This window comes from Bombus pyrosoma, linkage group LG3 (genome assembly GCF_014825855.1).
Source record: "Bombus pyrosoma isolate SC7728 linkage group LG3, ASM1482585v1, whole genome shotgun sequence".
In the NCBI taxonomy this organism is placed as follows: Eukaryota; Metazoa; Arthropoda; class Insecta; order Hymenoptera; family Apidae; genus Bombus; species Bombus pyrosoma.
The window spans coordinates 7,298,931-7,326,581 of record NC_057772.1 but is presented as its reverse complement, the minus strand read 5'-3'; the positions used below and the strand labels follow the sequence as shown (position 1 = coordinate 7,326,581).

Sequence of the window (27,651 nt, the reverse complement as noted above, 5' to 3'; positions counted from 1 at the left end):
AAAAAAAAAAAAAAAAAAAAAAAAAAAAAAAAAAAAAAAAAAAAAAAAAAAAAAAAAAAAAAAAAAAAAAAAAAAAAAAAAGAATCAGGTGGCATGCACATTTATCTCGTCAAGAATTAATTCATCCTTAAGCGCAACATTATTGAGAGGTACAAATAAAATAATTCATCGTTTTATTAAGGTAAGAAAAATGTATCACGATAATACACACAGAGAGAAAATATAGAGAAGTCCGGTAAGCAAATCAAAACTATAAAAAGAAGGATTTTATAATTCGGAAAAAAACTGGTATGATGATGCTATACATATTTTAATGTTTGAAAATTTTCTGAAATTGTAGAACAGTGGTGAAAGAAGGAATATTGATTGAAAAAGATGTTAAACAAATTCTCTGGTTTTCTTTTCATAATCACAACGTTAAAGCACAAAGTCGATAATGTAAATTATCTAAAAATAGATTGTAAATGAGATGTTCCGTGAATGCAATATTGGTCCTTAGTGGGTCAAAACAATTCGGTCTTATTTTCTCTCGTATGGTGGAAAGTAAGTACATCTTTTACGAGATACATGTACCATAAATATTTCTATCTTTAAATATACATACATTATTATTATCCTTTTTTTGCTTGCATGCACTTCAGTATAATTAAATTAATTTCAAACATGGTTACATAGTTTCATGGTACATTATATGATCTCCTAGTAAAAAGTTATTTCTTAATTGTCCCAATTACAGTAGTATTGTATATTATTACGTTTATTAATTTACAGTTGATTACTTTTTGTGAAACTCGTACCATGCTAAGTAGAATCGATAAACGCGCTCAATGCGTTTCTGTAGGAAATATCTCAAATGTAAAAGGATTAAACATTAGCGAAGAAGAGTCATCAACGATGGATTTCTATTATGGATAACGATGGATCCTAATATCTTCGCGATAAACTAATAAAATTAATCTAATAATTGCTCCGTACATATGAAAAGAGATTTAAAATAAAAGCTTAAATATCCTGTGTTATAAAAAATTGAAATATGTAATTGAAATAATATAAATGAAATAATGGTAGAAGTGGGACGAGGAAGAGTCTACGTTTCGAAATAAGACGAAAATTAAGATTTCATTTTTGACAAAATCGAGTTTGAAAAATATTGTCAAATACGCTACGTGAACTTGGCCAATTCCTAACTATAAGCATAAATGGATGATCAACGGTACGTTGTTCTACCTGAAAAAATAATTCGGAAGTATAGATGGTATTTTTTAATTTAAATGAATTACAAAATATATAAGATATCCTTAAATAAAGATAATCAATATTTTGAAGTGCGAGCGACCAAAAGGGCTGTAAGACTGAAATTCAAGGAATATGAAAGTCTGCGTAAAGTCTCGCGTAAAGTAAGAAACGATTGTATTAGAATGAGTTACTCCTGCATGGTTACGTCGGATGTAATAGAAAGTGTGCAACAGTGCGTGTATGATAGACTTCAACATTGAGCTAATACTGATGGTCATTGAATATTTTCTCTTAGCTATTAGTTAATAATTACGAGCCATGCACTTATCCGAAATAAGATCAGCAAGGAGATATTTAAGGTTTCGTAAAATACGTAATATCGTTTCTTATAAAAATATGAAATATATAAAAAGAGATTGCAACTATGAGCTTTCTATTTTTGTATCGTGACGATTTAATAATTGTCTGCAAAATACATACAAACACCTATTTAATAAATTTTTATCTCATACAGTTTATATATTATAAATCATTTTTATTAATAATTTCTAAATAATTATCTTTAGATAAGTATTTGTTATACTAAGAATAGAAAATAGAAGATAAGCCTAGAAGAGGTACTTGACATTCTCTTTCTATGAAAATAGAATTTGTGAAACTTACTCGTATACTTGTATTGCTATCGCTGCAAAACGTTCTTTGCAGCTATAATATTTTTCGATAGACATTTTTCATAAATATTTCACAAACATTTAATGCCAACACCAGTATAATCTTCGCACATAACGGTATGCATTTCTTTGTGGCAACTGGGGCATATTAACTGGTTTTGCTGTAGTTCCTTGTTCTTATGAAACTTCTTGGTGACCGCAATTTCATTGGTATTTTGACGCATACAGATACAATCTTAAGCAGGAAAATCCTAATTGTATATTTTAACTATGTTTTATTAATATATTTTATTATTATCTATATATATGTATATATATATATATATATTATAGTTGTTCTGAGACAATTTAAAAAAATTAAAATCAACTTTTATCCATTTCTCTATATTGCACCGCGTGAATTACTTATTCCTTGATGTTAGAAATACACAGATCGTCTAAATTAGAATAATTACGCGAGATCGTAACACATTCTCCAATTTTAATTTGTGAATTAACAGAAAGCATTGTATTTTATGTATATTACTGGATGATGAGTATAAAAATGCTTTTAATAATATCATTAATAGGATAATTTTATATTTGAAAGAAGCCAGAAATATTCGAGGTATACATTTTAACTGTGCGCGAATACGTTATCGTCAATGTTATTTACAAGTGCAGAAGACAAAAATTGCTATAAGTTTAAAATAGTTCATCTTAAATGTATTGCAGTTAATAGAAAATATTAAATGTAGTATTAAAACATACTTATAAAACTGATATTTTTATTTGTTTTATGGATAATTAGAAAGTCATCGATAACTTATCGATACTCGTTAACAATGATATCTGTTATCATCTGTATCCAATATCGATCTAGTAGAGATCGATAATATATTAATGAAAAAGATTTTTGAAAAAATATATAATTTCAATAATAAATGATCTTATAATATAAATAAATTGATTTTTATATTTGATTAATTTTGTTAAGTATTATACTCCTTACATAATACATACATAATACGTATATAATTGTTTATGTAAATTTTTTGTTTGTTAAACATCGAAACACTTATCAGACAAAAGTTATTTTATACTTTTTACTATTTTATATAAATTTCACTAATTTATGAAAGTTTATATACATAGTGAATTTTGTTTATATTCTGCTATGATTAGTGGCATAAATATTGCTTTCTCGTTTATATTGGAAATTAATGACCAATATATTTCTGATAAAATACAATTAATTATCAGGTTGTTTAGATTTTTATATTTATAAGACACTTTCGAAGTACATTATCGATACAAATACAGTATCGATAAAAATTTAACTCACGAAAAGCATAAATATAAGGAAAAATTTAACAAATAAGAAATTGAACTACCTGTGAAGAAATCTAAATAAAGTAAATGAAGAGAATCGAAAGTTAAGTAAATGATTTTAGTTGAATTTCATTTTATGAATAAAGTAAAAGATGAAGGTATGCTGGTTGCATCATATATATTATTTAAAGATTTTTACATATAAAACATTTTTAAGAATTCCTTTTTAGGGACCAATTTCCGGTTTAAAGATATGTATGTTTTTCGTGCAGTACTATGAAGCTTCTATACTTTGCCACATGGTAGCAGTAATGTAGAGTTATTGATTAAGTTTCGCTATCGAGGGTGGTTGTGAAGTGCCAGAATCTTCCTTATTTTTTAAGTTTTCACTTTTAAATAAATATTATAATAAGTGAATTTTGTATACGGCATACAGTTTCGAAGATTGAGAAAGTGTATCTGATATATGTTTAGTATATATCATTAACTACGCGGCTAAAAAGAGTTTTACAAAAATGTGTTCTAGTTTCCTACCAAGCTGTTAATCAAAGGCATAAATATCTTTTTGGGGTGAGTAAAGATTTTTCTAATGCTAAAACGCAAATATTATTTTCTAGATAATAACACAAAAATTATTATAGATTATTTATTTTAAGGATAATTTTACTGTTTACTACAGTGTTTTATATTTTCTTAAAATTATTCTTGAAATAAAATAATATTTAAATGTAACAAACATATTGAGAAATACAAAAACGATTACAACGATATAAAAACAGGGCATAACGTTTCTAAGAAGTTTAAAAATACCTTAACGCTATTTAAAGGAAATTTCAATTTTATTACATAAGAGGTTAGTTATACTAGTTATACTAGTCATTAAATTATTTTTTAATACAATCACTAACTTTAATCGAATACGTCTCGAAACGTTATACGAGTTTTTGTATACCTTCGTCATACGTTTCCGCCGCCAGTTCACATAAATATCGTCTTACGCAGTTCTTTAAATCATATTTCTTATAAACAATTATCAATCAAGCAAATATTTAAGTTTTGCAAAAAGTCGTTTGTAATGAATATCATTTGCGATAAAATTGCAAACACGTTCTTGAACTCTGTAGTGAGAGACGAACATCATGAATGCTTATGATCACGTACAGTTTCTCTGTCCCTACTGAATTCGTGCTACCGCGAATTAACCACTGTAATTCTGTGGCGAATTACTTTTGGAAGAATTTTTTCAGCGGTCGAAGAGCGTAAAAGTGTCATCGGCGGGATTTTCAATTCGCATCGTCATTTTAAACGTGCGATACAGTGACAATATTAAATATTTAAATGCAACATTTTGTATGATTTATGTCAATACATGGATGAAACTAAGTGAGCGTCTCTAAGTATATTCCATCGTTTTATATGGCTTCTATACGTAAACGGATGGTACTTTCTGGGCGATCCTCGTATTGTTACATGTATAAAATTTATAATTTTAAGAAGGAACAATGTCTAAACTTCTGATTCATAAAAGAAAATCTCAGATTATTCCTTTTTATTTTTCTTGAATTGACTGTTTAGAGCTTAGAGTGACTTCAACCATTATAGATATGTAATAGGTTATTAGTGCTCAGTTGAAATCATAAATTGAGTTCTATAATTTTTGCAAAGGATTGGTTAGTTTAAGAGATTTTAACAGTTGTAATGTTTTGATACACATTTTTTAAGTTCTTGTATAAAGTTCTAATCGTTTATCAAGAGAAATATTATAATAACAATAACTTGGAGAAAATAATTTGGATTTGTTAAAAGAATAAGAGAAACAGTAGCAATATACAGTAGTTTTCAAAAGTCATTAATAATGACTCGTTATATCTGTATCATACGTAATTACATATAACATATAAGTATATGTACAATAGATTGATTAAAAAGAAAACCTAACGTAAAATGTAAACTCTAAATAGACATGATTTACAGATTTGCAGTGATGATAAATATCATTGATTATATTTGAAAGTATGTATGTATGTATTTTTACCTCAGGATTGTAGATCCATCTCTTATGGCTTGTTATATTTCATTAATTCTTCCTTTTATGTAAACAGATAGACTTTCTGCAACCTTTACGTTCTAATAATTATAGTGCATGACTTACTATGTGAATGTAAACGTTGTGACAACTTCTGATGCTGTGTAGAATATTGGCAATCAGTATCATTCGATTGCTGAATCAAATATCATCGCGAGTTTTACAATGAAGTTTTTTTTGAAAAGTAGGTGGATACGATCTTCATCTATGGCGAAACGCAACAAAATTCGGTAAGAGCACGAACGTTGAACGTTGAACAGTTTCCAAATCGCACACATGCTTCGAACCAAATTTTTCAAAAATTGTGTAAGAGATTAAGAAATATTGAAAGTTTAGCTACACGTAAGACTGATCAGTGAGGGAACTCAGGTAAAGAAATGGCAATCGGGTGTTCTCGGATGTTAGCTGTTAAAGCGACAGTTTTGTCGCTAGTACGTGCACGGTCTTAGTCTTGTTTTAAACATTAAATTTTAATTTCACTGTGAGCTCTGAACTACGTAATGTACTATTTCGTTCATTATCGTCATATATTGGACACGTAATGTAGACAGTTATAGCTTCTTTTTTGTTTCGCAAATGGCTGAAAAGTTATGCGGAACATTTAGTACGATTGCTATACACAGTAATTACTATCTACAACGTAAATATATTTATATTGCTGAGAAAATGTGTTATAATGTCGAACAAAAAAAATTGTTCATACGCGCAAATGAATTTGTGGCATTATTTTAAATACTCGGGATATCTTTTATAAAAATTTATTAAAAAATTATGTAACAAGATTCTTAAAGTTTTATACCTTTCCCAAGGTTCCTTACATCTTACGGTATGATATTTAAGAGTGGCATGCTATTTAAAATATAATATTTAAGGTTTCTTGTACCTTTTTCAAAAATTTTCAAATGCTCATGGACTTACTCATTGTATATATCATAGAAAAAGTAAAAAATATGAAGTAACTATCATACGTTATTATTGTAATAGAAAATCTAGAAGATTATATGTAGTGCAGTTGCTCTGTACCTCGGATGATACTTTACTTACTGCGAGAGAAATTCTAGGAGAAAGTAGAAAGTATAGAAACGTTAGCAGACATGTAAAGCAATATTAAAAAAAGAACGTATTTGTTCTAGACCTTCGACTTTAAATATTAAAATAATAAATTAGCATTTACTTTTGTCCTATATCCATTGAACTGAAATTTGGTTATGAAATTAAGTTTTTGATAAATAATCTGTAACCGAGTTTATTTTATTTAATACAAATTTTGTAAAATTTAAAGAAAATTGTTTTTTTCAATACTGTAGTAATAATATCTTATAATAATAATTGACATTGCCGGATGATAAACAACAAATATTTAAAAAGCAATGAAAATATTTTTAGTTGATAATAATTATGTAATAATCATATTAAATAAAATTTAACGAAATATTCTTAAAATGCGCAATATTATATTATATAATTGTATAGATATTTTAAAAATTATATTAAGGGTTCTGAAGTTTATTATATGAAATTAATATAAATCTGTTATATGATTTTATATTTCAAAAACTTCGTCAGTTTCCCGATTGATATATATATGTACTTGCATATGCTTAGTGTCTTGATTAAATTGCTGTTACAGTACACGTTTATTTTCTTTACGTCCATTTGTATAGTGCGAATACACACAAGTATATAAGTACGTACACATATACTTAATACTTATTTCTTTATGCTTGTTTTTCACTTCTCATATTACGATGTTACTCCGGATATGTAGTCTCTACGTATGATTAAAATGAGTTTATCCTTCAATATCATATAAAATGTCTCAAAAGCTCTTTCACGTTTTAGGCAAATTAAATAATCCTTAGAAATTGTATTATCCTTTTTGTTTATATTTTAGTTTCTCTGAATTTTATGCAAACTTGTATTATACTATTTTGTAATTTTGGCCATTTTACGTAATTGAATTAATTGAACAAATGCACAATTTTACAAATCATAAAATACAGGTTATTAATATTAACAAATCTTCTTATATGACAATAATAAGCTTGATGATAAAACATGTGAAATTCTAGAAGTAAATTTTACAAATTACAAGTCATTCAATTGTTCTATTTGACGTAAAATTATAAAATTATAAAAGTGGAGCTTATAAATTGTAATTTGCCAATTTACTAATATTATTTGTTGAAAAATTATTATGCAAGAGAGTTCAGATTATACATATATTGTTCAGTTTAGTTTCTTCTAAAGAAAGAACGTACAATTGTCACGGACAGAATAAATTAAACTCATATTAAAATCAGATTAGAATATCCGTTGTGTATGTGTACATAAAATGTTCTTGAATCGTTGTTTCTATATTCACTCCTTTGCTTTTTACCTTGATAGAAAAAGAAAACTAAATTTTAATATTGCAATTCACTTCCTACATGAAGAATGCCGTTGATATTTATTAGGTTCAAAGTATAAGTTTAAAATATCTTGGTTTAAGCAGAAAAAAGTAGTTAGCATGAACGAATATATCATAATACTTGACATAAATCATAATATAGGTGCAAATTATTTTCACACATTTTAAGAACAGAAATTTATTTACTTATCTTAGATATTCATTTACTTGTTTGTTTATTTATCTAAAGTCATATCCATCTTACGGTCGATAGTAAACTAGATACACAATCGCGAGGCGGCTACACGATCGGACTTTGTGCACGTAGTATTGGCTCTAAAAAGTGCCGATTCTGTTTGTATGTGAGTGTCTCATTGATATGGATTCTATCGTAATAGATGTTCGAATCCATTTATTTCAATGCACAAAAGCTTTTTGTCTGTTTTTTCAAGGACTTCTCTACTCTGTCCAGTGTAGTAGTCGATAGATTCTAACACGTATGAACAATCCTACGTTTCATATCTGCAGGTGTTGTTGGCTCAACTCGATAAAAATTACTTTTTACATAGCCTTACATGAGAAAATGTAAAGGAGTGAAATCTGGTGAACGCGGTAGAAATTCTACATTTTCACATTTTTCAAACCAACCGTTTCGAAATAGTTCATTTAGTGTTCTACGAATATTGGTGGGTACTGTGTGCAGGAGAAAAGCATCCTTCTGAAACCGTAGATGTTGCATTGTGTGCAGGCCAATTTCATCTAGGAGAATGGTACTTCACCTTAAAGAAATCTATCGTAACGTTAGTTGTTAAATGATCATTAAAGAAGCATTGCTTGATCATTTATCAATCCCATATAAAAAGATCATTGTTCTAGATAAGATATTTGTTTATACCAATGATGATCAATTTGTGTAACCAATAATGATAGTTAGATCAGACGTGACGATTCACGTATCCTCTGTTATTAAAATTAGCTAGATAAAATTGTTGTTGTTGTTGTTGAACGTGACACGCTATGAAAGCTTTCAATTTGTCTAAGGCTTATGACAGGATTTGATACAACAGTTACTAATATACTCAACTCACGGAGACAAAGTACTTGACAATACTTAACAATAAGTTGGAATGTTCAGACAGCTAAATGTAGCTCTGTTTTATATTAGTTTATTGAATTATGCACGAACATAATAATAGAAATAGAACAAAATGGATCATACCTAATTCAATAAAATAATATAAAACAGAAATTGTTTTTCATCTATTATCACCTTATGAAACGAAAGAAACTTTTCGGACAATCTAATACATATGATTATATATCTCTATGCAATAATTTCTAACGGAATACATTGATATCCACAATTAGAAAACTACTTCATCCCGGATTACTCAGAGCAGTCTGCAGTGTACCGTTCGCAATACACTCGATACTGTAGGTTATACGATACTATGTAAGAACAACCAACATCGACGCACACATTTGTACATTTAACCACATCTATGAAAAATGGAAATTCTCACAGTAGAATAAAATTATAAAACGATTATGAGACATTACATTCGATTCCTTAATTAAAATTTCGGCTTTAAAATCTTTACATTAAATATTATTATTAAGTATTATAATATTATAATATATAATATTAAAATAACTGGACTGCTGATATTTAAGCAAGTTAATACCTTTAGGAATTCAATTGGGTAAATAGAATCTAAGTAGAAATTTATTTCGCTTACTAAATACTCATCACGAGTATTTTGCTTTGGATACTTTATATATATGCAAACTATGTGAGACGTATTCTATATATTTTTATATCTTTAAATTTTCTATGTATGTATTTTAAATTCAGTAGTTTCTCGTCTCATGACAACTATAAAGAAATGTCATTTGACGTAAACGAATGACAAATACAACCTTCGAAATATCGAGTTGTAAACAATCATTTATAACATCATTCAAGCAATTATCAGAAATATATAGATGAATTCATAGATTTGAAATCTCGGCAATTTTATACAAAAAGAAAATACTCTCGTTTAGTTTAATAATAGACATTTACTTTTACACTCCGAGTTATAACATTCTTGATGTGAAACTTACACCGTAAACAAAACTTATTTAAAATTATATCGTTATTGTTCAAAAAAACATCAACATATGCAAACTATTTCATCAATAAATTCAAAAGTTGAAGTTGTTAGTATTAGAAAAAAAAAGAATCTATAACTTTATCACATTTTTCCTGGAACTTTAATAAACCTCACACTTTTATTACAATAACACAACTGCATAAAAATATGCTACCGTCGAAGCAAACGTGTAATATGCTATAGCGACACAAACGTCTTCGTAGTCAATTTTGAAGGCTCATTTACAGAACTCAACTCGTAGAAAGTTCAAACAACAACTTTCACTATATTAACAAATCTATACCAAAACTAAAAAGTTTCAATTACGTCATTGTGAACATTGACAACTGCCAGCAGTACTATCGTAGCAAATGGGTGGTTTAGTCGGTAGTATATGCGAAATATTTTAGAAATAAATGGCCAAACTTTGATCTTATTTTATCCTTTCTAAGGATGAAAAAATGTCATGTAAACATAGGTTCGAAAACTTTTCCTTTACGAAATATAAATATTTTTTGTTTATGACAGAATATTTCATTAATAAAAATATAAAACTTACTTAAAGAAATTACTGAAAATGATTTCCTTCTGCAACGATAGACGTTTTGCATCGACATATTCCAAATTTCGTCACATGCAGCAGTTCAGTATTTTTAGTATCATCAAGCTATCAGACAGATTGTATTTCTCGAGAAGGAAGAATTCCCTGACCCATATTTATATTATACGATTTCTTTTGACCTTTGGGAAGAGTAGAATACGATACCAAAATTTGGCTACCTATTTTTGAAGCACCTTGTATATATAAACGAATAACAAACATCGTGTGTATAGATTACGTGTGTATTATGTTTACCGCATTTGTTGCAGGACGTAGAAAAAGGTGAAGTTCATTCTAACGTCGCAGGTTTCTCGCCGTCGATCTGTTCGCGGCCGGCGTCTTCGTCGCGGACGTCGACGTCGGCCGAGAGCAGGGTCGAGCTCGAGGATAAACTAAGGAACAACAGCAGCAGCAGGTCAAATGTGTCGAGTATCGCGGTGGAAGTGGAAGTCGGAACGGCGAACAATGAACCAATAGGTACGCCGAATGTAGCAGACGATAGAATAGGAGTCGCGACTGTAGTCGGACAAGCGTTTCACGCATACATATGTGCGTGTTTGCATGCAGGAGCGGGGACAGAGGCAACCACGACAACAACGCCAAAGACGAGGACGCGCACGGAAAGAGGAACGGAAAGGAGCGCAGCCAGCCGGTGGAAGGCAGTCGGTCGCTTGCTTCGCCGCTTGGCACTCATCATGTTTCTGATATCGAGTTTGGCCGCCTGTTTGGCACTGCTCGCCATATACACAGGCCCCATTTTCCTCGTGCAGCTACTGGTTGTCGTTCTCGTCGCGTATTTAGTCGCTGGAGGACGTTTTCGATGGTTTTACGTCGCTCTGAAAACTGCGCCCAGAGACCTCGTGTGAGTATGCATTCCTCTTCATCCGGTTCATCCTCGTCCTTTGACAACGCGCACAGATTCAAATTTTTGATTTCGATTCGTTCTAAATTCGTTCGATTAAATTGAAAACTGGGTCAGTCTATGACTTTCCAAGTTGGTCTTCTCGCACGGTCAACCAAGTTTCTCTCTGCTTCTTTAAAGTTTCGTCGATCGTATACATTCTCATCGTGTATATCCATGCGAAGATCTCTAAATTACCGCAGATATTTATAACTAGAAAACACGTGATTCTGTTTTGATAATGAAATTTCATATTTTCAGGGAAGAGGATGAATTTAAGTAGAATGTTGAAACGTTTGATATAGTGGAATCAGTTATAACATGTCATAATAGAAAGTTAATTATTAAATTTTCGTCAAATATTAAATAGCTCTGAGACAGTTTCTAAAATGTTCGTTTTCTTATTTGAGTATGGGATCTTGGTGGCACAACTTCAGCAGATAACTGTACATTTCATAAACGTATATCTTTGTTTAAGGAATACACATGAATACGTAATATAATTAAATTTTAGGACACCAACAATTTTCTAGACCGATTACATAGGCCGATCTCTATATTTTTTGATAATACTCATTGATAGAATCCGAAAATACCAGTTTTGAGTTTAAGAAGTTTCCAATTCGACAGTTACATTCCTTTTAGAAAGATAACATTTACAAAACGGTAAATCACGACGTTAAGTTTATATATAAATGAATCTAGTTGGGTTTGAATTGAGGTTAGATCTCAGATGGGTTGGTTTAAGATAGAGTTTGAGTTTAGATTAGATGTGAGAATTTCTTAAACGTAAGGTTGGTATTTCTGATCTTTGTTCGAAAATTATTATCAGAAAATATAGTAATCCCAAAATAAAATTTAATTGGTAATACAATATAGAAATATTAATTTCTTATTGAAAAAAGAAAATGATTGAGAGGAAAAGAAAATTTTAAATTGTAAACGAGACCTAAGTTTCGTGTGACAGGCGACACGTGAAACGAATAGTTCCGACCTTCGACAGTTAATGTTTATATTACTCTCATAAAATAATTGTTCAATTTTCATCAATATGGTCTACTAGGGAAGTGAACTGCACGGTAATTGAAACCCATATCCCTCGCTTGTAACTAACAATTGTTTTAACAATAAATAATCACTTTATAATACTAATAAAACTAACACAGTTATAAAATCTGACTGTCATTTAGAATTGTTTATCATTAAAGTTTTCAAGCACTAACAATTCTATCAATCTTATTGCAGTTTATTTTATGTTTGCAAGTAATATACCGCGTATTTTGAAATATTAAATTTTGCTGAAAAAAAAAGATATGATCCTTTTCTTACATCTTCATTCGTATTTCATGTTAAGCATGTGAGAACGTGATACTGACGTCTCAATAGTAAATCATAGACTCAACGATAAAAGTTTAACGTCAAACTGCATTGTGAAATCATCACAAAGGAAATTGATTTTTAAAGTAACGCATTTAGTCATTACAGCTGTGTCACAATAATGTCATTTAAATGAAGTATGCATTAATAGGCAATCTTTAATCCAAGCAAGAGATAATAGATGCACATTGTGATACGTGAACGATCAGTCGAAGAATTCTTGCTCGTTAACGACAAAAGAGGTCATAGATTAGACAATTTTAAAGGCTGAAAAAATATAGTTATATCGCCACATATATTAATTATAGAAACTGAACGTTTCATTCATAAAATCGAATACATATGCCTTATTTAACCTGCGTTCCTTCATCTTTCCTCTGTCTGGTGTATTTCTTGTTTTCTATTTGATATATAATCATAAACAATTTTCCTTCTTTTTTTTTGTGAAACATACAAAACACAGTTTTCTTGTTATTTTTTCGTTTCTTTAACATAATCTGTCATTTATCGCTAATTGTAATTTTTTGGGCCGTCTGTATATTTTTAAATTGACTTTTCGAATTGAATACAAGAAATAAGTAAGAGATAAGAAGAGAGAAATTATATAGAATTTAGGGTATGTGGATTAAATATTGTAATATGTATTCTTATATAGATCTTAAAATCTCCCTCTGATTTCTTGCCGCGTTAAATTAATTAAAACCGTATATGAGATATTACAGAAGTTATTTGTTTATAAAATATTTGTTGTATCAACAATTACCTGATTATCTATTAATGAACTTTTACGAAAACAGTATAAGAAATATATAATTAGAATTCACTTTAGATGTTTTCTATGATGTAAAATCCATGAACAATATTCTTTATTCAATTATGTACAGATTAATTTGATTTGAATAACTAGGGAGTTTTAAGAATTTGTAACATTCTTACTCAACTTAGTTATTTTTTACTTCCTCGGAAATTCATAGATAACGCAATTTAAGTCGACATTTATATATCGTTAGGTTTATATATCTTAATTGAGAAATGTAGGAAATCAGATGATAATGATAACTAATATAATTTTTTTCAAGCTATACACATATAATGATGTAATAAAATGAAATGCTTACTTTTTCGTCTTGCTGATTAAAAATGTGTTATCAGTATATACATTCTGTTAGATCACTTTATTATATCGCATTATGACCTACTCATTGACTGTATTTACATTGTGCATTATAAACTGGAAATTCTTTTTTATCTGATCTTTTAATTGACAAATTTCTAACGGTAAATTATAGGCACTCGAACTGTTCATTTTTCTTTTTTTTTTTTATTCCTTGAATTTGATATAAAAGAGTTCTATTTATATATAATGCTATTTATTGAATACAATCCAGATCAAAGTTGAAATGTATCTGAACTTGTACGATTCTAATTTTTCAGAATTATTCATGAATCTATTATATTCAAATTTCTATAAGAATACGACTAGCTTTAGTATAAAATAAACTACTTTTCATTGCCTACGGATTTACAAAGTTCATAATAATAAAACACGGATCTATCAATTTAATTATAAATACAGGAAGAACTGTGAAAATATTGCAAAATAGAAAAAGTATTTAAAAATATAAAAATAATTGTTTATGTCATTAGCTATACTTTATATTAAATTTGTATTAAATTTATATTTTATATTAAAAGTTTTACATTATAAGTCTATATTATATTTTTAAAACAGTTTATTTTATATTTATATGTGTAATGTAACGTTGCATTATATTTTTGCAATGCCCTAAATGAACAATATCGGAGTAAAGTAAAGCATCCTCAAAGAATAGTATTCGCTGTTCACTTTTCGTAAATACGAGCATGGACAAATGCTAATTAAATTAAAAAATTGAAAATGAATGAACCAAATTGAAATAATATTATAGTATCTAATTCTATTATCCTGTATAAGTTGATACGAATTAAATTGTAACTTTTACTGTTAAAAAGTTCTTTATTCAAAGATCATTGACAATAATTTCTAATTTCACGAGTACAATCTTATCTATCATTATGTAAAAATAATATACCTATTTCTGCTCTGCGAAAAGATACAATTAGAATCACGATCTGTTTGTAACAAGTGATAGTACAACATGATATATAGGACTTAACTATATTTAAATTATTATGTAACAATAATATTATCTTTAATAGAATCATTTTCATGGACTTCCCATGATAGCATGCAGCTAAAATCACAATCGCGTACGTATTATCACTGATAAATAATTTGTGATTAGATCGTTGAGGGAGATTGGTTTTCTCCTAAAGAAAACTTTACTGGCACCATGGATCATAATTTAAGTGCAACATATTATAGGATGTGGTTTATATTATATTACGTAAAACTGGTATTATTTACGAACATCTGTGATAACATTGATCATGCTTCTATTACCTGATCTCTTTCTATAGTGAATTTAGTGACTTCCTGTTTGAAATGCGCATCATTATTCTATTTATTCTTAATATCTTAATCGAGTTTTTGAGAATATATCATCTACTCTTAAAATAAATATTTTATATACATATAAATAAAATTGTGATGAACCTATATGCATTCCGGTAATGAACATTCAATATCGATATGAAAATTTAATACAGAAATGAAAATGTGTTTCTAACATATTCACGATGTAAAAGTGTCGTCAGTGCTAGGAAAAAGAGCATAATGAATGACGTACATATTCTTCCGGTAAACGTTACTGGAAATACCGTATCCAGAAATAAATTAATTTGATTATATAATTTGTAAAAGATGAAACTATCAAGTTAACTATATCACACGAGCTGTTTCACCTCTTCCATTTATATTGTATTTTTATTAAAGAGTTTATTCAACAAAATCTCTTACGAATACATAAGTGAGTGAGTTTTTTAATCATATTGCCTAAAACTCGCGTTTTGAAGTACTCATTTGATTAGGTACATTTTATAAATGTATGATTTCGACATTATGTTATGTAATATAAAAATTAGAAATGTTCAGTATAATTTTTGCAAATATTAAATATATCGAACAAAAGTAGAGTTTGACTACCTCTTTGTACGGAATCTGATGATTCAAACATTTTTATGTTACATCAACATCCAAAATGTATAGGTAATTTTCAATTTGAAAAACTTATTCTGTTTGTTTTTTTTTTTTGGAATAGTATGAGACGGACTTTCACAATTCAATTTTATAGCTCATGAAAGCGTTTATGAAGACGAGTTCAACGACACGTGACATAACATCATTCAAGGTCATTCGAGATTAACCCTTCATTGACGAGCGACGAACTTATATATATGCATAGCATACAGTTTGATTTCTTAATACATGCACCAGATATATCTTGCTTCAAAAGTGATGTAACTCAAAAAGTGAAGATCACAATCTATAACTTTATTAATTAAAATTAACAAGTTGTTATTTTGTTAATCAAATTTATTAGCGACTATAATGGAGAATAGGATTGAACACTGTATCTATTATTGTCAGTTTATACATTATAAAGAATTCTAAAAAACTTTTTCATAGTGATAACTGGAAACACGTGTCAAGTTATGCTATATATGTTACATTTAAAATTTCATAAATAATTTATTTATGATTTTACACACTTACTTATCTGTCTATGCTGCTTTGGACAATCTGCGTCAGCAATACTTGAACGTTAAAGAAATTACTATTTGATTCAGGCAATTATATATAATTGTGTTTATAAAAAATATAATATAATATATAATATAATGTAACATACAACATCTAAAATAACTTAGGTTTCTAAGAATATTTCTCAAATTTACATATAATATTTGATTTTATTACATGCCCCGATTTTATTTTATTCTATGACGTTTATCTATAATTCTGTATCGTAAATTTTTCAACTTTTGACATTTTGAAACTCTGTGTGTTATAACATTTGTTTGAATTTCATGTAGTACAAGAATCTAATGTTATTTCTACAATAAGTTTGTCTGTTTATAACGTTGTGTTTTATCATCGGTCACAGTTTACAGATTACCTAAACAGTTTCATGACTGATTACCATTTTCTAAGAAAACTGATAATATATTTCTTTTTTTTTTTTGCTTACATTAATCATTTTCGCTGAAGGCACTGAATGTTAATGACAATAAATCTAAAATAATAAGTTTTATTATTTAATTGATTCTATAGATCATTAAATAAAACTATTAAATAAATATTTAATATAACATGAACAAAAATATAAAGCTTTACAACATCTATGCGCTATTTTTTAAAAACGCGCAGTATATTAAAAATGTACTACAAACTATATCTGGGAAAATTCCGATTCAAACATAAATATTTACGCATAAAACAGAAAATGCTTCAAACGTGATATTTGATTTCTTTATCTTATTCAAATATTACGTTCGCGATATAGCGATTATACGTAGGTGAAATTGATCCTCGAGTTTTTAAATATCTTTATCATCATTACCTGATATTTTGTAATCATTAACTGACTACATGCACGTGTACATTATGTACGTAATTGCATAGAATCTAGTATTGATCAGCGATAAATAGTTTAAAATGACGTGCGCAGCATACAGATTTCTCTCGTTGCTTTAACTGGTCCATTGAACCAACCAAGCACTTCAATTTTCTTTAAGGTGCATGCAGGTTTGATTAATGTTACAATTCAATTGTCACAGCGTACATTAAAATTGTTGATAACTTAAATTCTTTTACTTTTCGTCTTTTTTAATTTTAATTCTCTTAATCTATTATTTACATCGCGAAATAAATAATAAAATACAATATTTTCTATTTTACAATATTTTCTGCAATTCACACATACCTACTTATATCTTTTGCACACTTGGCTTTACACACACAAAGTTCATAGTGTTAGTACTAGTACTAATTAGATTAAGTTTCCTTCATATTTATGAGTACTTCCACTATAAGGTGTGTTCAAAAAGTTGCCGTTCGTAGCGTCTAGAACAGACATTGTTGACACCAGTTAAAAGAAATCTCCATAAATAGTATCATAGATCCCAAGTATGACACAACGTTTTTGATGAAACTTTACAGATGTATAGTGCAGCCAAAAATATTCTATGTGTGTGTTTCTTTTATCAGCAATTGTCCATATTTTTAGCAAGCCCTTAAAGTTGGGATTGAAAATATATTTTCTGAAATATCTCTAGTAATATTAGAAATAGAATATTCACTCCATAAATGTGGCAGATTGTCGATAACAAAATATGTGTCGAATATTTTTGGCTCGTGTCATACTCGAGTGATGTCCCCTGTGAAGCTCCAACCGAGGTACCGATACCTTGATCTTTGAACAAGTCCTGTAACTGTAACCGTAACCAATCTTTGACAACTCCTTTCACTTCTACTTTCGAGAGAAATCTGCGACTTTTCAAATTCAAAGGGAATAGGTTTGGATTGGCGCGTCATGACGCGCCAGTTCTTAGTGACATTTAAATCAAAGTTAAGTGGCTAGCATATTTATCTGATAATATCATCGATATCAACGTATTTTTACGTCTACGATTCATTTCGAAATTTCGAAAGTAATGTAAATTATACTCGTGTCCGAATATTTTTCGAATCGATTTGTAGGTAAAATCTTAAGACAAGCAGATAATCCAAAGTTTATGTTGCATACGATGCTTTTAAAATATAATGCGTGGATGTATACCTACTCACAGTTCATAATGTTAATTATAATTGGTTACTATTAGTTATTATAATTACTTGAATGATTACTTAAAAGATCTATTACAGCGAAATATTAATCCAGTTTGAATTATAGATTAGACTCTAATTAAAATCAAATAATTAAAATTAATTGATTTTTTCCTACAATAAATATATATATTTCTTATTGTATAATATGAAGATAATCATCAATCACCTGAATCCTTGTTATCGTATAACATTCATAGTTGACGCTGTACAATGATGATTTCATAGTTGTGTCTTTTTCTAAACGTAACTATAATGATAATATAAAAATATGTTTACATATTTATAAAACTTACAAAAACTGGCTTTAATACGTGTATTTCCAATGCAAAGTATTGGTTCGTCATCGCGTATAACTACTAAGATCAAGTGAGAAATGTATGAGACGTACATTATGTAATATGCATATTTTCTTTACCTAACAAGAATTTGCTAACAACCACTTTTCATTTTCTACTGTTGCCATTTTTTCAATATGTGCATTTGGTGTTAACAAATTACGCTATTTGTTTAGTGAACAAATCTCGGTTTCTTATATAAGGATGACAGTGCAATTCTATTGAGTTGTAAGTTCGCTGTTTAATTTAAATATAGTATTACATATATATATTAATTATGTATGTAAATTGAAAATAATAAATGTAATAAAATAATATAATAGAGTAATATATTTGCATTAATTGTTTGAGGTACTTAGAATATTTAATTACTAATATTTCGAATACATATATTCTTAAATAAGATACATTTATGAACAAAATAGTGATTAATTAATATTTTTACAATTAATTATAAAAATTTCGGAATGTGACATCGATTGAGGGCCAGGATAAAAGAATAATGATATCAATCAATGGCAATATCTTCTTCACTGTATTTCTCACTACGAAATACGCAACGAAGTATCGATAATCAGGTTCTCTATTTTTGTTTTCGTAATGCATTTCACTTTCTTCAAATGAATTTATTTGTTAGAAAGTTTCAAAAAAATGTATAAATTTTAAAAAGTGGAGACTTATTTTTCAGTATAGACGCTCTTCATAAAATTTAAAAATATATTTTATGATTGATAAGCGAAATTTAAAAAAATTTTTTAATATACATATATATATATATATGTATTGATGAATGATTTTAACGTAAACATTTTTTACTTTTTCAGAGCTATAACACGGTATATAAAAGTTCTTTGGATTATCCGCAGTCACGAGAGGAAGAACAGAAGCATCGCCGATGTATTTCGACAGCATGTTAGTCGGCATCCAAATAAAGTTTGTTTCATTTTTGAAGATCAAGAATGGACGTATCAACAGGTAAATTTTATCAAAATTCTTAATCATCCTTCCTCAAAAAGAAACTCAAAAATAGCTGTTAACATAAATGTAGTTTATTCAGTCTCCTTATTATCATCCTTTTTTTCTTATTAGTATTTGACAACTTTTGTATTATTTTATTATAATTATTATATTATATATATTAATATTCGGCGCGATTGAGTTTCAAATTGCAAAAGCAAGTGTCATAAAAAGAATAATTGGTAAAAAATTATATGTTTTGTTATTCTAATTTTCAATTTTTATTTCTTTCATATCTATTAATTATACTTTATAATAATACTATATGTTATTTAACTATTTAGTAAATTACTCAATCAGATTATTTTAATGATGTTCAATTGTTTATATTTTCGTTATATAAAAGGATATAACGCGAAAGGGTAACTTGCCAACCTCACTGATAACAGCTATAATGATAAAAATGCGAGAGGATGTACATAGCTCTTATAAATAAGCCGGGATGAGATGAATAACGTAAAATATGACTCATTTCCTTTCCGTTCAGAAAATTGGATAACTTTTATGATTTAATAAATCTAAAATACTTTAACTCGTGCGTTATTGAACTCTTCCTAAAAGATATTACATACTACAAATTCTATGCTAAAGAAAAAATTAATCTTATAATTACACACTCACTTATATATAGAGACATAATCTTCGTCGTATGATGTAATCTTTAACTTCAGAAGTCATTATTTAAGTAATAACACCTAAGAAGTTATGATATAAGAATTCATATGTTAGTATAGATAGTCTTCATTACAAATAACTATGATAAATGTCTAAAATTTCTTAATGTGCAAAGTTCCATTGCTGATAACAGACATTTCTTTTATCATAGATATAACAGTTTTTTGTTACCATTTATTAGTAATCATTATCAATAACCAAAAGTTCTTTCCGGTTGTTTTTAGCTATCGTCATAATAATTGTTAACGCTAGATACTGACTATTAGCAATTTTGTAACCAAGAATAATTTTCGACGTCAGTAACGATAATATACATAAATATTCATAAACTATCGTTTACCTTTCAATATGGAAAATACGATATCAGTGATTGTAATGGCATAGTTTATTTTCAGCCTGTTGGCCGCGGAAGGAACTCGGTTTACAATTATTTTCCCTATTGCCTTGCACTCTCACTTAATCATCTACACACACATCCATCTACTCACGCACACAATCTTATTTTACCCTTATTTTACTATTCCATATGTACTGTCCAGCACTTAACTCTTAACTATTATATATATTACATCTATAGCATAAGTCTTTACCTACTTGTCTAGTCATAATATTGGACTTCAGATAAAAATACCTGAATACTAATTTTTTAATGGGAACAATTATATCTAAGGGTATAAGTATAATAGTTCAGAATGTTTCGCTATGGCTGATAAAGTTGTTACCGTTACATAGTTAAATGCATACTTTTCTTTTGTCCATAAATGAACAGTTACATCTGTACAGTAATATCTTCCTAGTTTCCAAGAACTTTCATGTTCGAAGACCTTAAAACGTAAAAATGCAAATGGTTGAACAATCATTGATCTTTAAACAAAATAATTAAATTCCTATAAAGAGACGATAAATATTAACTTTTGATTATTAGCTTGTCATTAAGTTATACGCTTTACTAACATTCATGTATTATTACTATAAATTGGCTAAAATGTCAGGACACTTATGAGTGCTAGTATTTAAAAATATACACAAATGTCAGATATACATTATGATATGACATTTGTAACATTTGAAAATTTTCATATTTCTTTGTTCCTTTATTTTTTGTGCACATGTTAGTCAGACTAATAAAATTCAATAAAATATTTTTCAGGTGGAGGATTATAGTAATAAAGTCGCCACGATATTCAAAACATACGGATATCGTAAAGGCGATGTCATTGGCATACTTCTGGAGAATCGGGTGGAATTCATTGCCCTTTGGCTTGGTCTGAGTAAACTGGGAGTAATAATACCACTTCTTAACACCAACCTTCGTAAAACTGCTCTTCAGCATAGCATCAATGTGTCCAAGTGTCAAGCTCTTATTTATGGAGCAGATTTCACCGATGGTAAGCGTAACAAGAATTATTTTTAAAATTAAGACTAAAGTTTTATTTATTCAAAAGTAATATTTACCTTTCGATCCTTTGATTTCGATTGATTCATTCATATTCATTCCTTAAGAATCGTGAAGTTTTACAGTAATAAGAAGATAGGCTTTTGATATCTTTCGACATCTTCACGGATCTCCTCTAACGTAAATTTATTTTCTGCTATAACTCCTTAGCTATGTAAAATGAAAAAAACATGCTTTATATAAAGATTGTTTGTTTGATAACATCTATTCGAATATCTGAAAATTAATATTCCATCCCATTTAAAAAAGATGGGGCTAGCACCCTTTTCATCCTTAAGAAATTCACCTCCACAATATCTTACACCCTAAAAAGGTTAGCCGCTCTGCTTCATCTAACAGCTGAAAATTTCAGGTTGATATCTGCAATGATTTTGGGAAAACAACTAACATTTTATCTGCCTAATAGCCCAATCCGTGTGATATTACATAATTACATATTCTTGTTTAGAAATTTTTCACATAAAACTACAGTAATAAATAATTTAAAAAATTTGTTTATTTATAATTCATTACATATTGCCTCGAAATAACATGAATAATAGTTTACATGTTGTTACATTCTGTTTACGACAAAGTATAGCCTCACGATTCAACCGTCTTGTATATTGAAGCCACAAACGGGGCCAACATTGACGTAGTGAAAGGGTTAACAGTATAAAATATGCACATGGCCAAGTGCACGCTAAATAGTGCGTTTCGTAAAAGTAGAATTTCATTCGTTAGTTATTATTTATTAATAATTCATGACAGAGGATTTGCCAATACTCAACCATGAATATTTAAATTTAATATCTTCACTACTTTCAAGTAGAATATCAGGCTAATCTATGTTGGCTTTTAAATTCTGTTCGCACTTAATAAAATATTTAAATAATCTATAAGATAATATATAAGTTTAATGAAGAAAGTGACAGAAGAAGATTTATGTAATTATGGCTAATTGTGAAATATTTTGTTTGATAAATATTTCTCTTGTTCTCCGTTCATCATATTTATCAGTTATCTCTACTAATTACTTAGGGAAAAGCTATAATTGATTTTGGTTTACCATTATAATTATCTTCAACTCGATATGATTTTATTGATTAGTTTGTAATGGCTTGTTTAGTTTATGTTCTTATTAATCTCCAGTTCCTCCACTTATCTGTATTTTCATTTTAACACCTTATTTTTACATCGTATAGATATTTCTGATAATCTAACAAGAAAATATCATAAACAAGAGTGTTTAATTATCACTGAATTGGCAACAAAGTGCAATATTGAAAATTTCTTTTTTTCAATAAAAATTCAAAGTCACTTTTATCTCTTTAAATAACATTATCTGAGTACTGGTCGATATATGATATAAATTTGGGCAAGGTTCATTGATTGAATTAAAGAAAAGTCTAAATTCATAATCATTTTAAATTATAATCAAAAATAGTCACTCTAAATGCATAATTCATTTACGTTTATAAATATTAAATCCTATATACTTTTTGAGAAAAATTGCAGAAATTGGAAGATTTAGAATTTAAAATTAAATAAAGAATTAAGCATTATGCTTGTCGTAGTTTATATTTGAGATATAATTTATCACACATATCATAAATTAAAACGTATATCGTTAAAATAATTTTTATTAGTTTTAAGGCCAATTATTTCATGCTTTTTGTTGTTCGTACAAATTTGTATAATTTGTCACCTCTTCGTTTGAGAATGAAATATGTATTTATTTTCCATTGCGTGTGGATCCTTTAAGCTAATAACTCTGGTCACAATGATTGAAGCAATAATAGGAAATAGAACTAACTACCCCAGAATGAAAGAAAATTAGGTGTTCGGTTGCGTGTCGCAACCGATTAGACTCGAGTTCTATTTTATGAACGATTGCATAACGCTAGTAGCTATTACGTTTATCGTTATTGTCGATAAACTTCAGTTATGTTTGTGAAATTATTGATAACAATTATTACTTGCAAAATTTCAATACCAATGATTCGAATAGAATTCTTAAGGATATAAAGATTGCGAGGATACTCTACCGAAACTTCTTGCAGATTAAGAAATAATCTTTCATTATTATAAATATAATTATAAACAATGTAGACTGTATGTAATGTATTCTACAAAATTTTGCAGATCACATTTTGCGCTCTCTCATTAATTTTTAAAAATTATTCTTACATTAATCTTTCTATTATAGTTATGTTATTGTTTATATCTATTTTCATATATAGCATATGTCGTATGGTATTGTCACCTCGATTTACGTTAATATTATTATCGGTAGAAAGAAATGAATTAAAATAAAGTTACATCAAAATCGCCAAAACTACAAGTCCAAATAAATATTTATAAATCCTGATACTTCGGAGATTTGAAGATGAAGATAAGTGGACATTTTTTTACATCAAAATTATAGTATATTTTACTCCAAGTAAAACCATCTCAGATCTAAATAATTTCCATCTCTGGTAAATTAATTGTAAGAAGATTCTAATAAGAATTTTTTGAATATGTATGTACATACATACACATAAATTTTCCTAATTCAAGTATAAGCTATATTTAGATTCAAAACTATACTTAAAAATCATAAATTAGATTATCTTTTATTACATTAAAAACAGACTACTTAAATATACATTGTTTAAATGAATAGAAGATAGGTATTTTTAATGAGTAATTTTAAAATTTCTTAGATCCGATGAACTTTGCTTCGATATAACTTTCAACGCACTGAACTTATTAAAATATATGACAGGATATAACAAGTTATAATTAAATCAATACAATTATGATGTAAAAGGAAAACCCAGTATGTATAGAAACATAAGAAGAAACAGATCGTTTATTGTCACACATTGTACTCGTGCACTTGCTTACTATTGATGTAAAAATTATGAAATTTTTCGATGTTCAGATTTTCACACATATTCTTTCTCTAACAAGAATAAACAAAATGTTGATTGTATAAAATATGAAAATATCTTATATGGAAAAGTACGAACTAAAAGAATTATATAAATATCATTCATACTTTTATTGTAAGCTTCCGATAATAAAATTAATGAAATACGTACTTTCTAAAGTACAATCAGACGTATAATTTTATTACGATAAAAGAATCATATTCAGAATATGTTTGAATCGTCGTGTAAGATGAAGACTTTCATATTTATTAAAAACATTTATTTTATATTTATTAATTTACAATTATCTTATAATTATTAATTGTTTTAGCTATATCAGATATTATAGATTCTTTGGACCCAAAGTTTCCATTGTATAGAATCGGTAGTTTACCAAATTCGAAGACATCAAAATTAAATGACAATGACTTGGATACTCTTATGAGCAACGTTTCTTCGGCTGCGCCAGTTTTTGAAGAAAAAGGTGCTTACCACGATCAACTAGTATATATTTTCACCAGTGGCACAACTGGTCTTCCAAAAGCAGCAGTTATAACCAATTCTAGGTAAGAAATATTAAAATTCTCATAAATTATAATTAATGATTATTTAATTGATTTTCTAATTCGTTCTAGGTTTATGTTTATGGCAACTGGTATATTTATGTTGGCAAAGTTTAAAAGTTCGGATAGAATTTATACACCATTGCCATTGTATCACACTGCAGGTGGTGTAATGGCTGTTGGTGCAGCTCTTCTTCATGGTGCAACAGTTGTAATTAGAAAAAAATTCTCAGCAAGCGCTTATTTCGCTGAATGCATCAAATATAATTGTACAGTAAGTTCTATGCTTTTTAACTTTTTTCTATTGTTATTGAAAGAAAATAAATTTAAATTTCACTGTGATATTTATTCAAAAAGAGAATTAATTCTTGAAGAAATACGAATGTGAAAGCAAATAGATATAATTAACTTTTAGGTTGCTCAATATATTGGAGAAATGTGTAGATATATTTTAGCTGTACCTCCAAAACCGGAAGACAAGCAACACAAAATTAGGGTGATGTTTGGAAACGGTTTAAGACCACAAATATGGCGCGAATTCGTAGAGCGATTTAATATTTCACAAATTGCTGAATTCTATGGAGCAACAGAAGGCAACGCTAACATAGGTAAGAATTCCTATTATCTATATCAATCGTTAATAAAAATATATTAAATTTTACGACTATTTTGTATACTGAATGACCAATCGAGTGATTAATTTTGTATTATTCTTAATAAATAATTTGCTTTATCCAATGAAATATTTAATGAATTGCAGTTTTAAATAAAATAATGAATAATAGTAATGAATCTAGTTATGAATAATAAATAACAGAATTTTTATATGCTGTATAATGTACGTTTGTAAAAATATACATATGCTCACACGATTGAGAAAGATGTATAATTTATAAAAAGTAGTTAAATATTTTATTAATGTATGTAGTAATTATATGATATTAATATTTCATATCCTATTTTTCTAGTAAACATCGACAATACTGTTGGAGCTATTGGTTTTGTATCTCGAATTATTCCATCAGTTTATCCTATTTCTATTATAAGAGTCAATGCTGATGGAGAACCTATAAGGAATGAAAAAGGTTTATGTCAATTGTGTAAACCAAGTAAGTATTTTCGTTAAATATAAATTAAAGCGTTCACCTCACATTTTGAATTATAATGAAACTATCTTTTTTTTCATCTTACAATTTCTTATATCATTTTTAGATGAACCAGGTGTTTTTATTGGAAAAATTATACCGAACAATCCATTCAGAGCATATTTAGGATATGTAGATCAGAAAGCATCAGAAAAAAAAATAGTTTATGATGTATTTACTAAAGGCGATTCAGCATTTATATCTGGTATAAATTTATTCTAACTTAATTGTAGAATATAAAATTTGTTAAGCGAATCTATTTAATATTTCTGCATTATATTTCTTTATTGCAACTGTTTCATTAGAATACAATAAATATTATAAATTACTACTACAAATAGTTATCTAAATTTTGTTCATTTCTTTCTTGCAGGTGATATTTTAATAGCAGATGAATTTGGTAATTTGTACTTTAAGGATAGAACAGGTGATACCTTTAGATGGAAAGGAGAAAATGTGTCTACATCTGAAGTCGAAGCTATTATCAGTAATGTTGTTAGTTATAAAGATTGCATTGTATATGGAGTTGAGGTAAATAAAATATTAAAAATAATATTCTATAATAGTTATTCTATTATTTTTTAATAAAGAATATTTGTTATATATGTCTTATTTATATATGTAGTATATGTATTACATATGGAATTTAATAAGTTTTAAATACTCTTTATTTCTGCGCTATGAGGTTATAGATTTAATTATATTTCCATACAATTTTTCGATAGATTCCAGGCCTTGAAGGTAAAGCTGGAATGGCAGCAATATATGATGAAAAAGCTACGCTAGACATTAATAAATTATCAGTTGATTTAAAGGAACATTTAGCAACTTACGCGGTACCTAGATTTATTAGGATTTTATCGAAAATTGATCTCACAGGTATTTTTGTATACATATCTCTATTAAACTCATTTGATAATCATATTAAAATCATCTTTATCAATAGTCGTAAATTAATTTTTTGTTATTTATGAATGTTATTTTAACTGTTTCAAAATTATACTTAAATTATAAAATTAATTGCTTATATAATATCTTTTATAAATATTTTTATTTTTATATCAATTTTTCATTCATATCTTGAAA

The 27,651-nt window shown here is 28.0% G+C and overlaps 1 protein-coding gene and 1 long non-coding RNA gene across 4 annotated transcripts in view; one reads left to right on the top strand and one right to left on the bottom strand.

Annotated features, from left to right (window-relative positions):
* LOC122566380 (long-chain fatty acid transport protein 4) overlaps window positions 1–27,651 on the top strand; it is a 30,343-nt gene that overhangs the window by 1,630 nt on the left and 1,062 nt on the right. For 2 of the 3 annotated variants that reach the window (XR_006316487.1, XM_043723553.1), the window contains exons 2-12: window positions 10,699–10,906; window positions 10,997–11,291; window positions 19,637–19,787; window positions 21,655–21,892; window positions 25,189–25,423; window positions 25,493–25,694; window positions 25,836–26,028; window positions 26,389–26,529; window positions 26,633–26,770; window positions 26,939–27,096; window positions 27,291–27,444. Coding sequence is in view for 2 of the 3 variants with exons in the window: in XM_043723553.1 (XP_043579488.1) it covers window positions 10,699–10,906; window positions 10,997–11,291; window positions 19,637–19,787; window positions 21,655–21,892; window positions 25,189–25,423; window positions 25,493–25,694; window positions 25,836–26,028; window positions 26,389–26,529; window positions 26,633–26,770; window positions 26,939–27,096; window positions 27,291–27,444 (2,113 nt within the window). In the remaining variant the exon portion in view is untranslated. Of the gene's footprint in view, window positions 1–3,563; window positions 3,789–10,698; window positions 10,907–10,996; window positions 11,292–19,636; window positions 19,788–21,654; window positions 21,893–25,188; window positions 25,424–25,492; window positions 25,695–25,835; window positions 26,029–26,388; window positions 26,530–26,632; window positions 26,771–26,938; window positions 27,097–27,290; window positions 27,445–27,651 lie in introns of those variants that run through there. The other variant, XM_043723554.1, reaches the window with a different exon arrangement.
* Window positions 6,785–10,819, bottom strand: LOC122566384. The gene is made up of 3 exons (XR_006316488.1): window positions 10,685–10,819; window positions 10,388–10,608; window positions 6,785–8,483 (listed from the first exon to the last, which is right to left on the bottom strand). It is a non-coding gene; the product is annotated as an uncharacterized LOC122566384 (long non-coding RNA).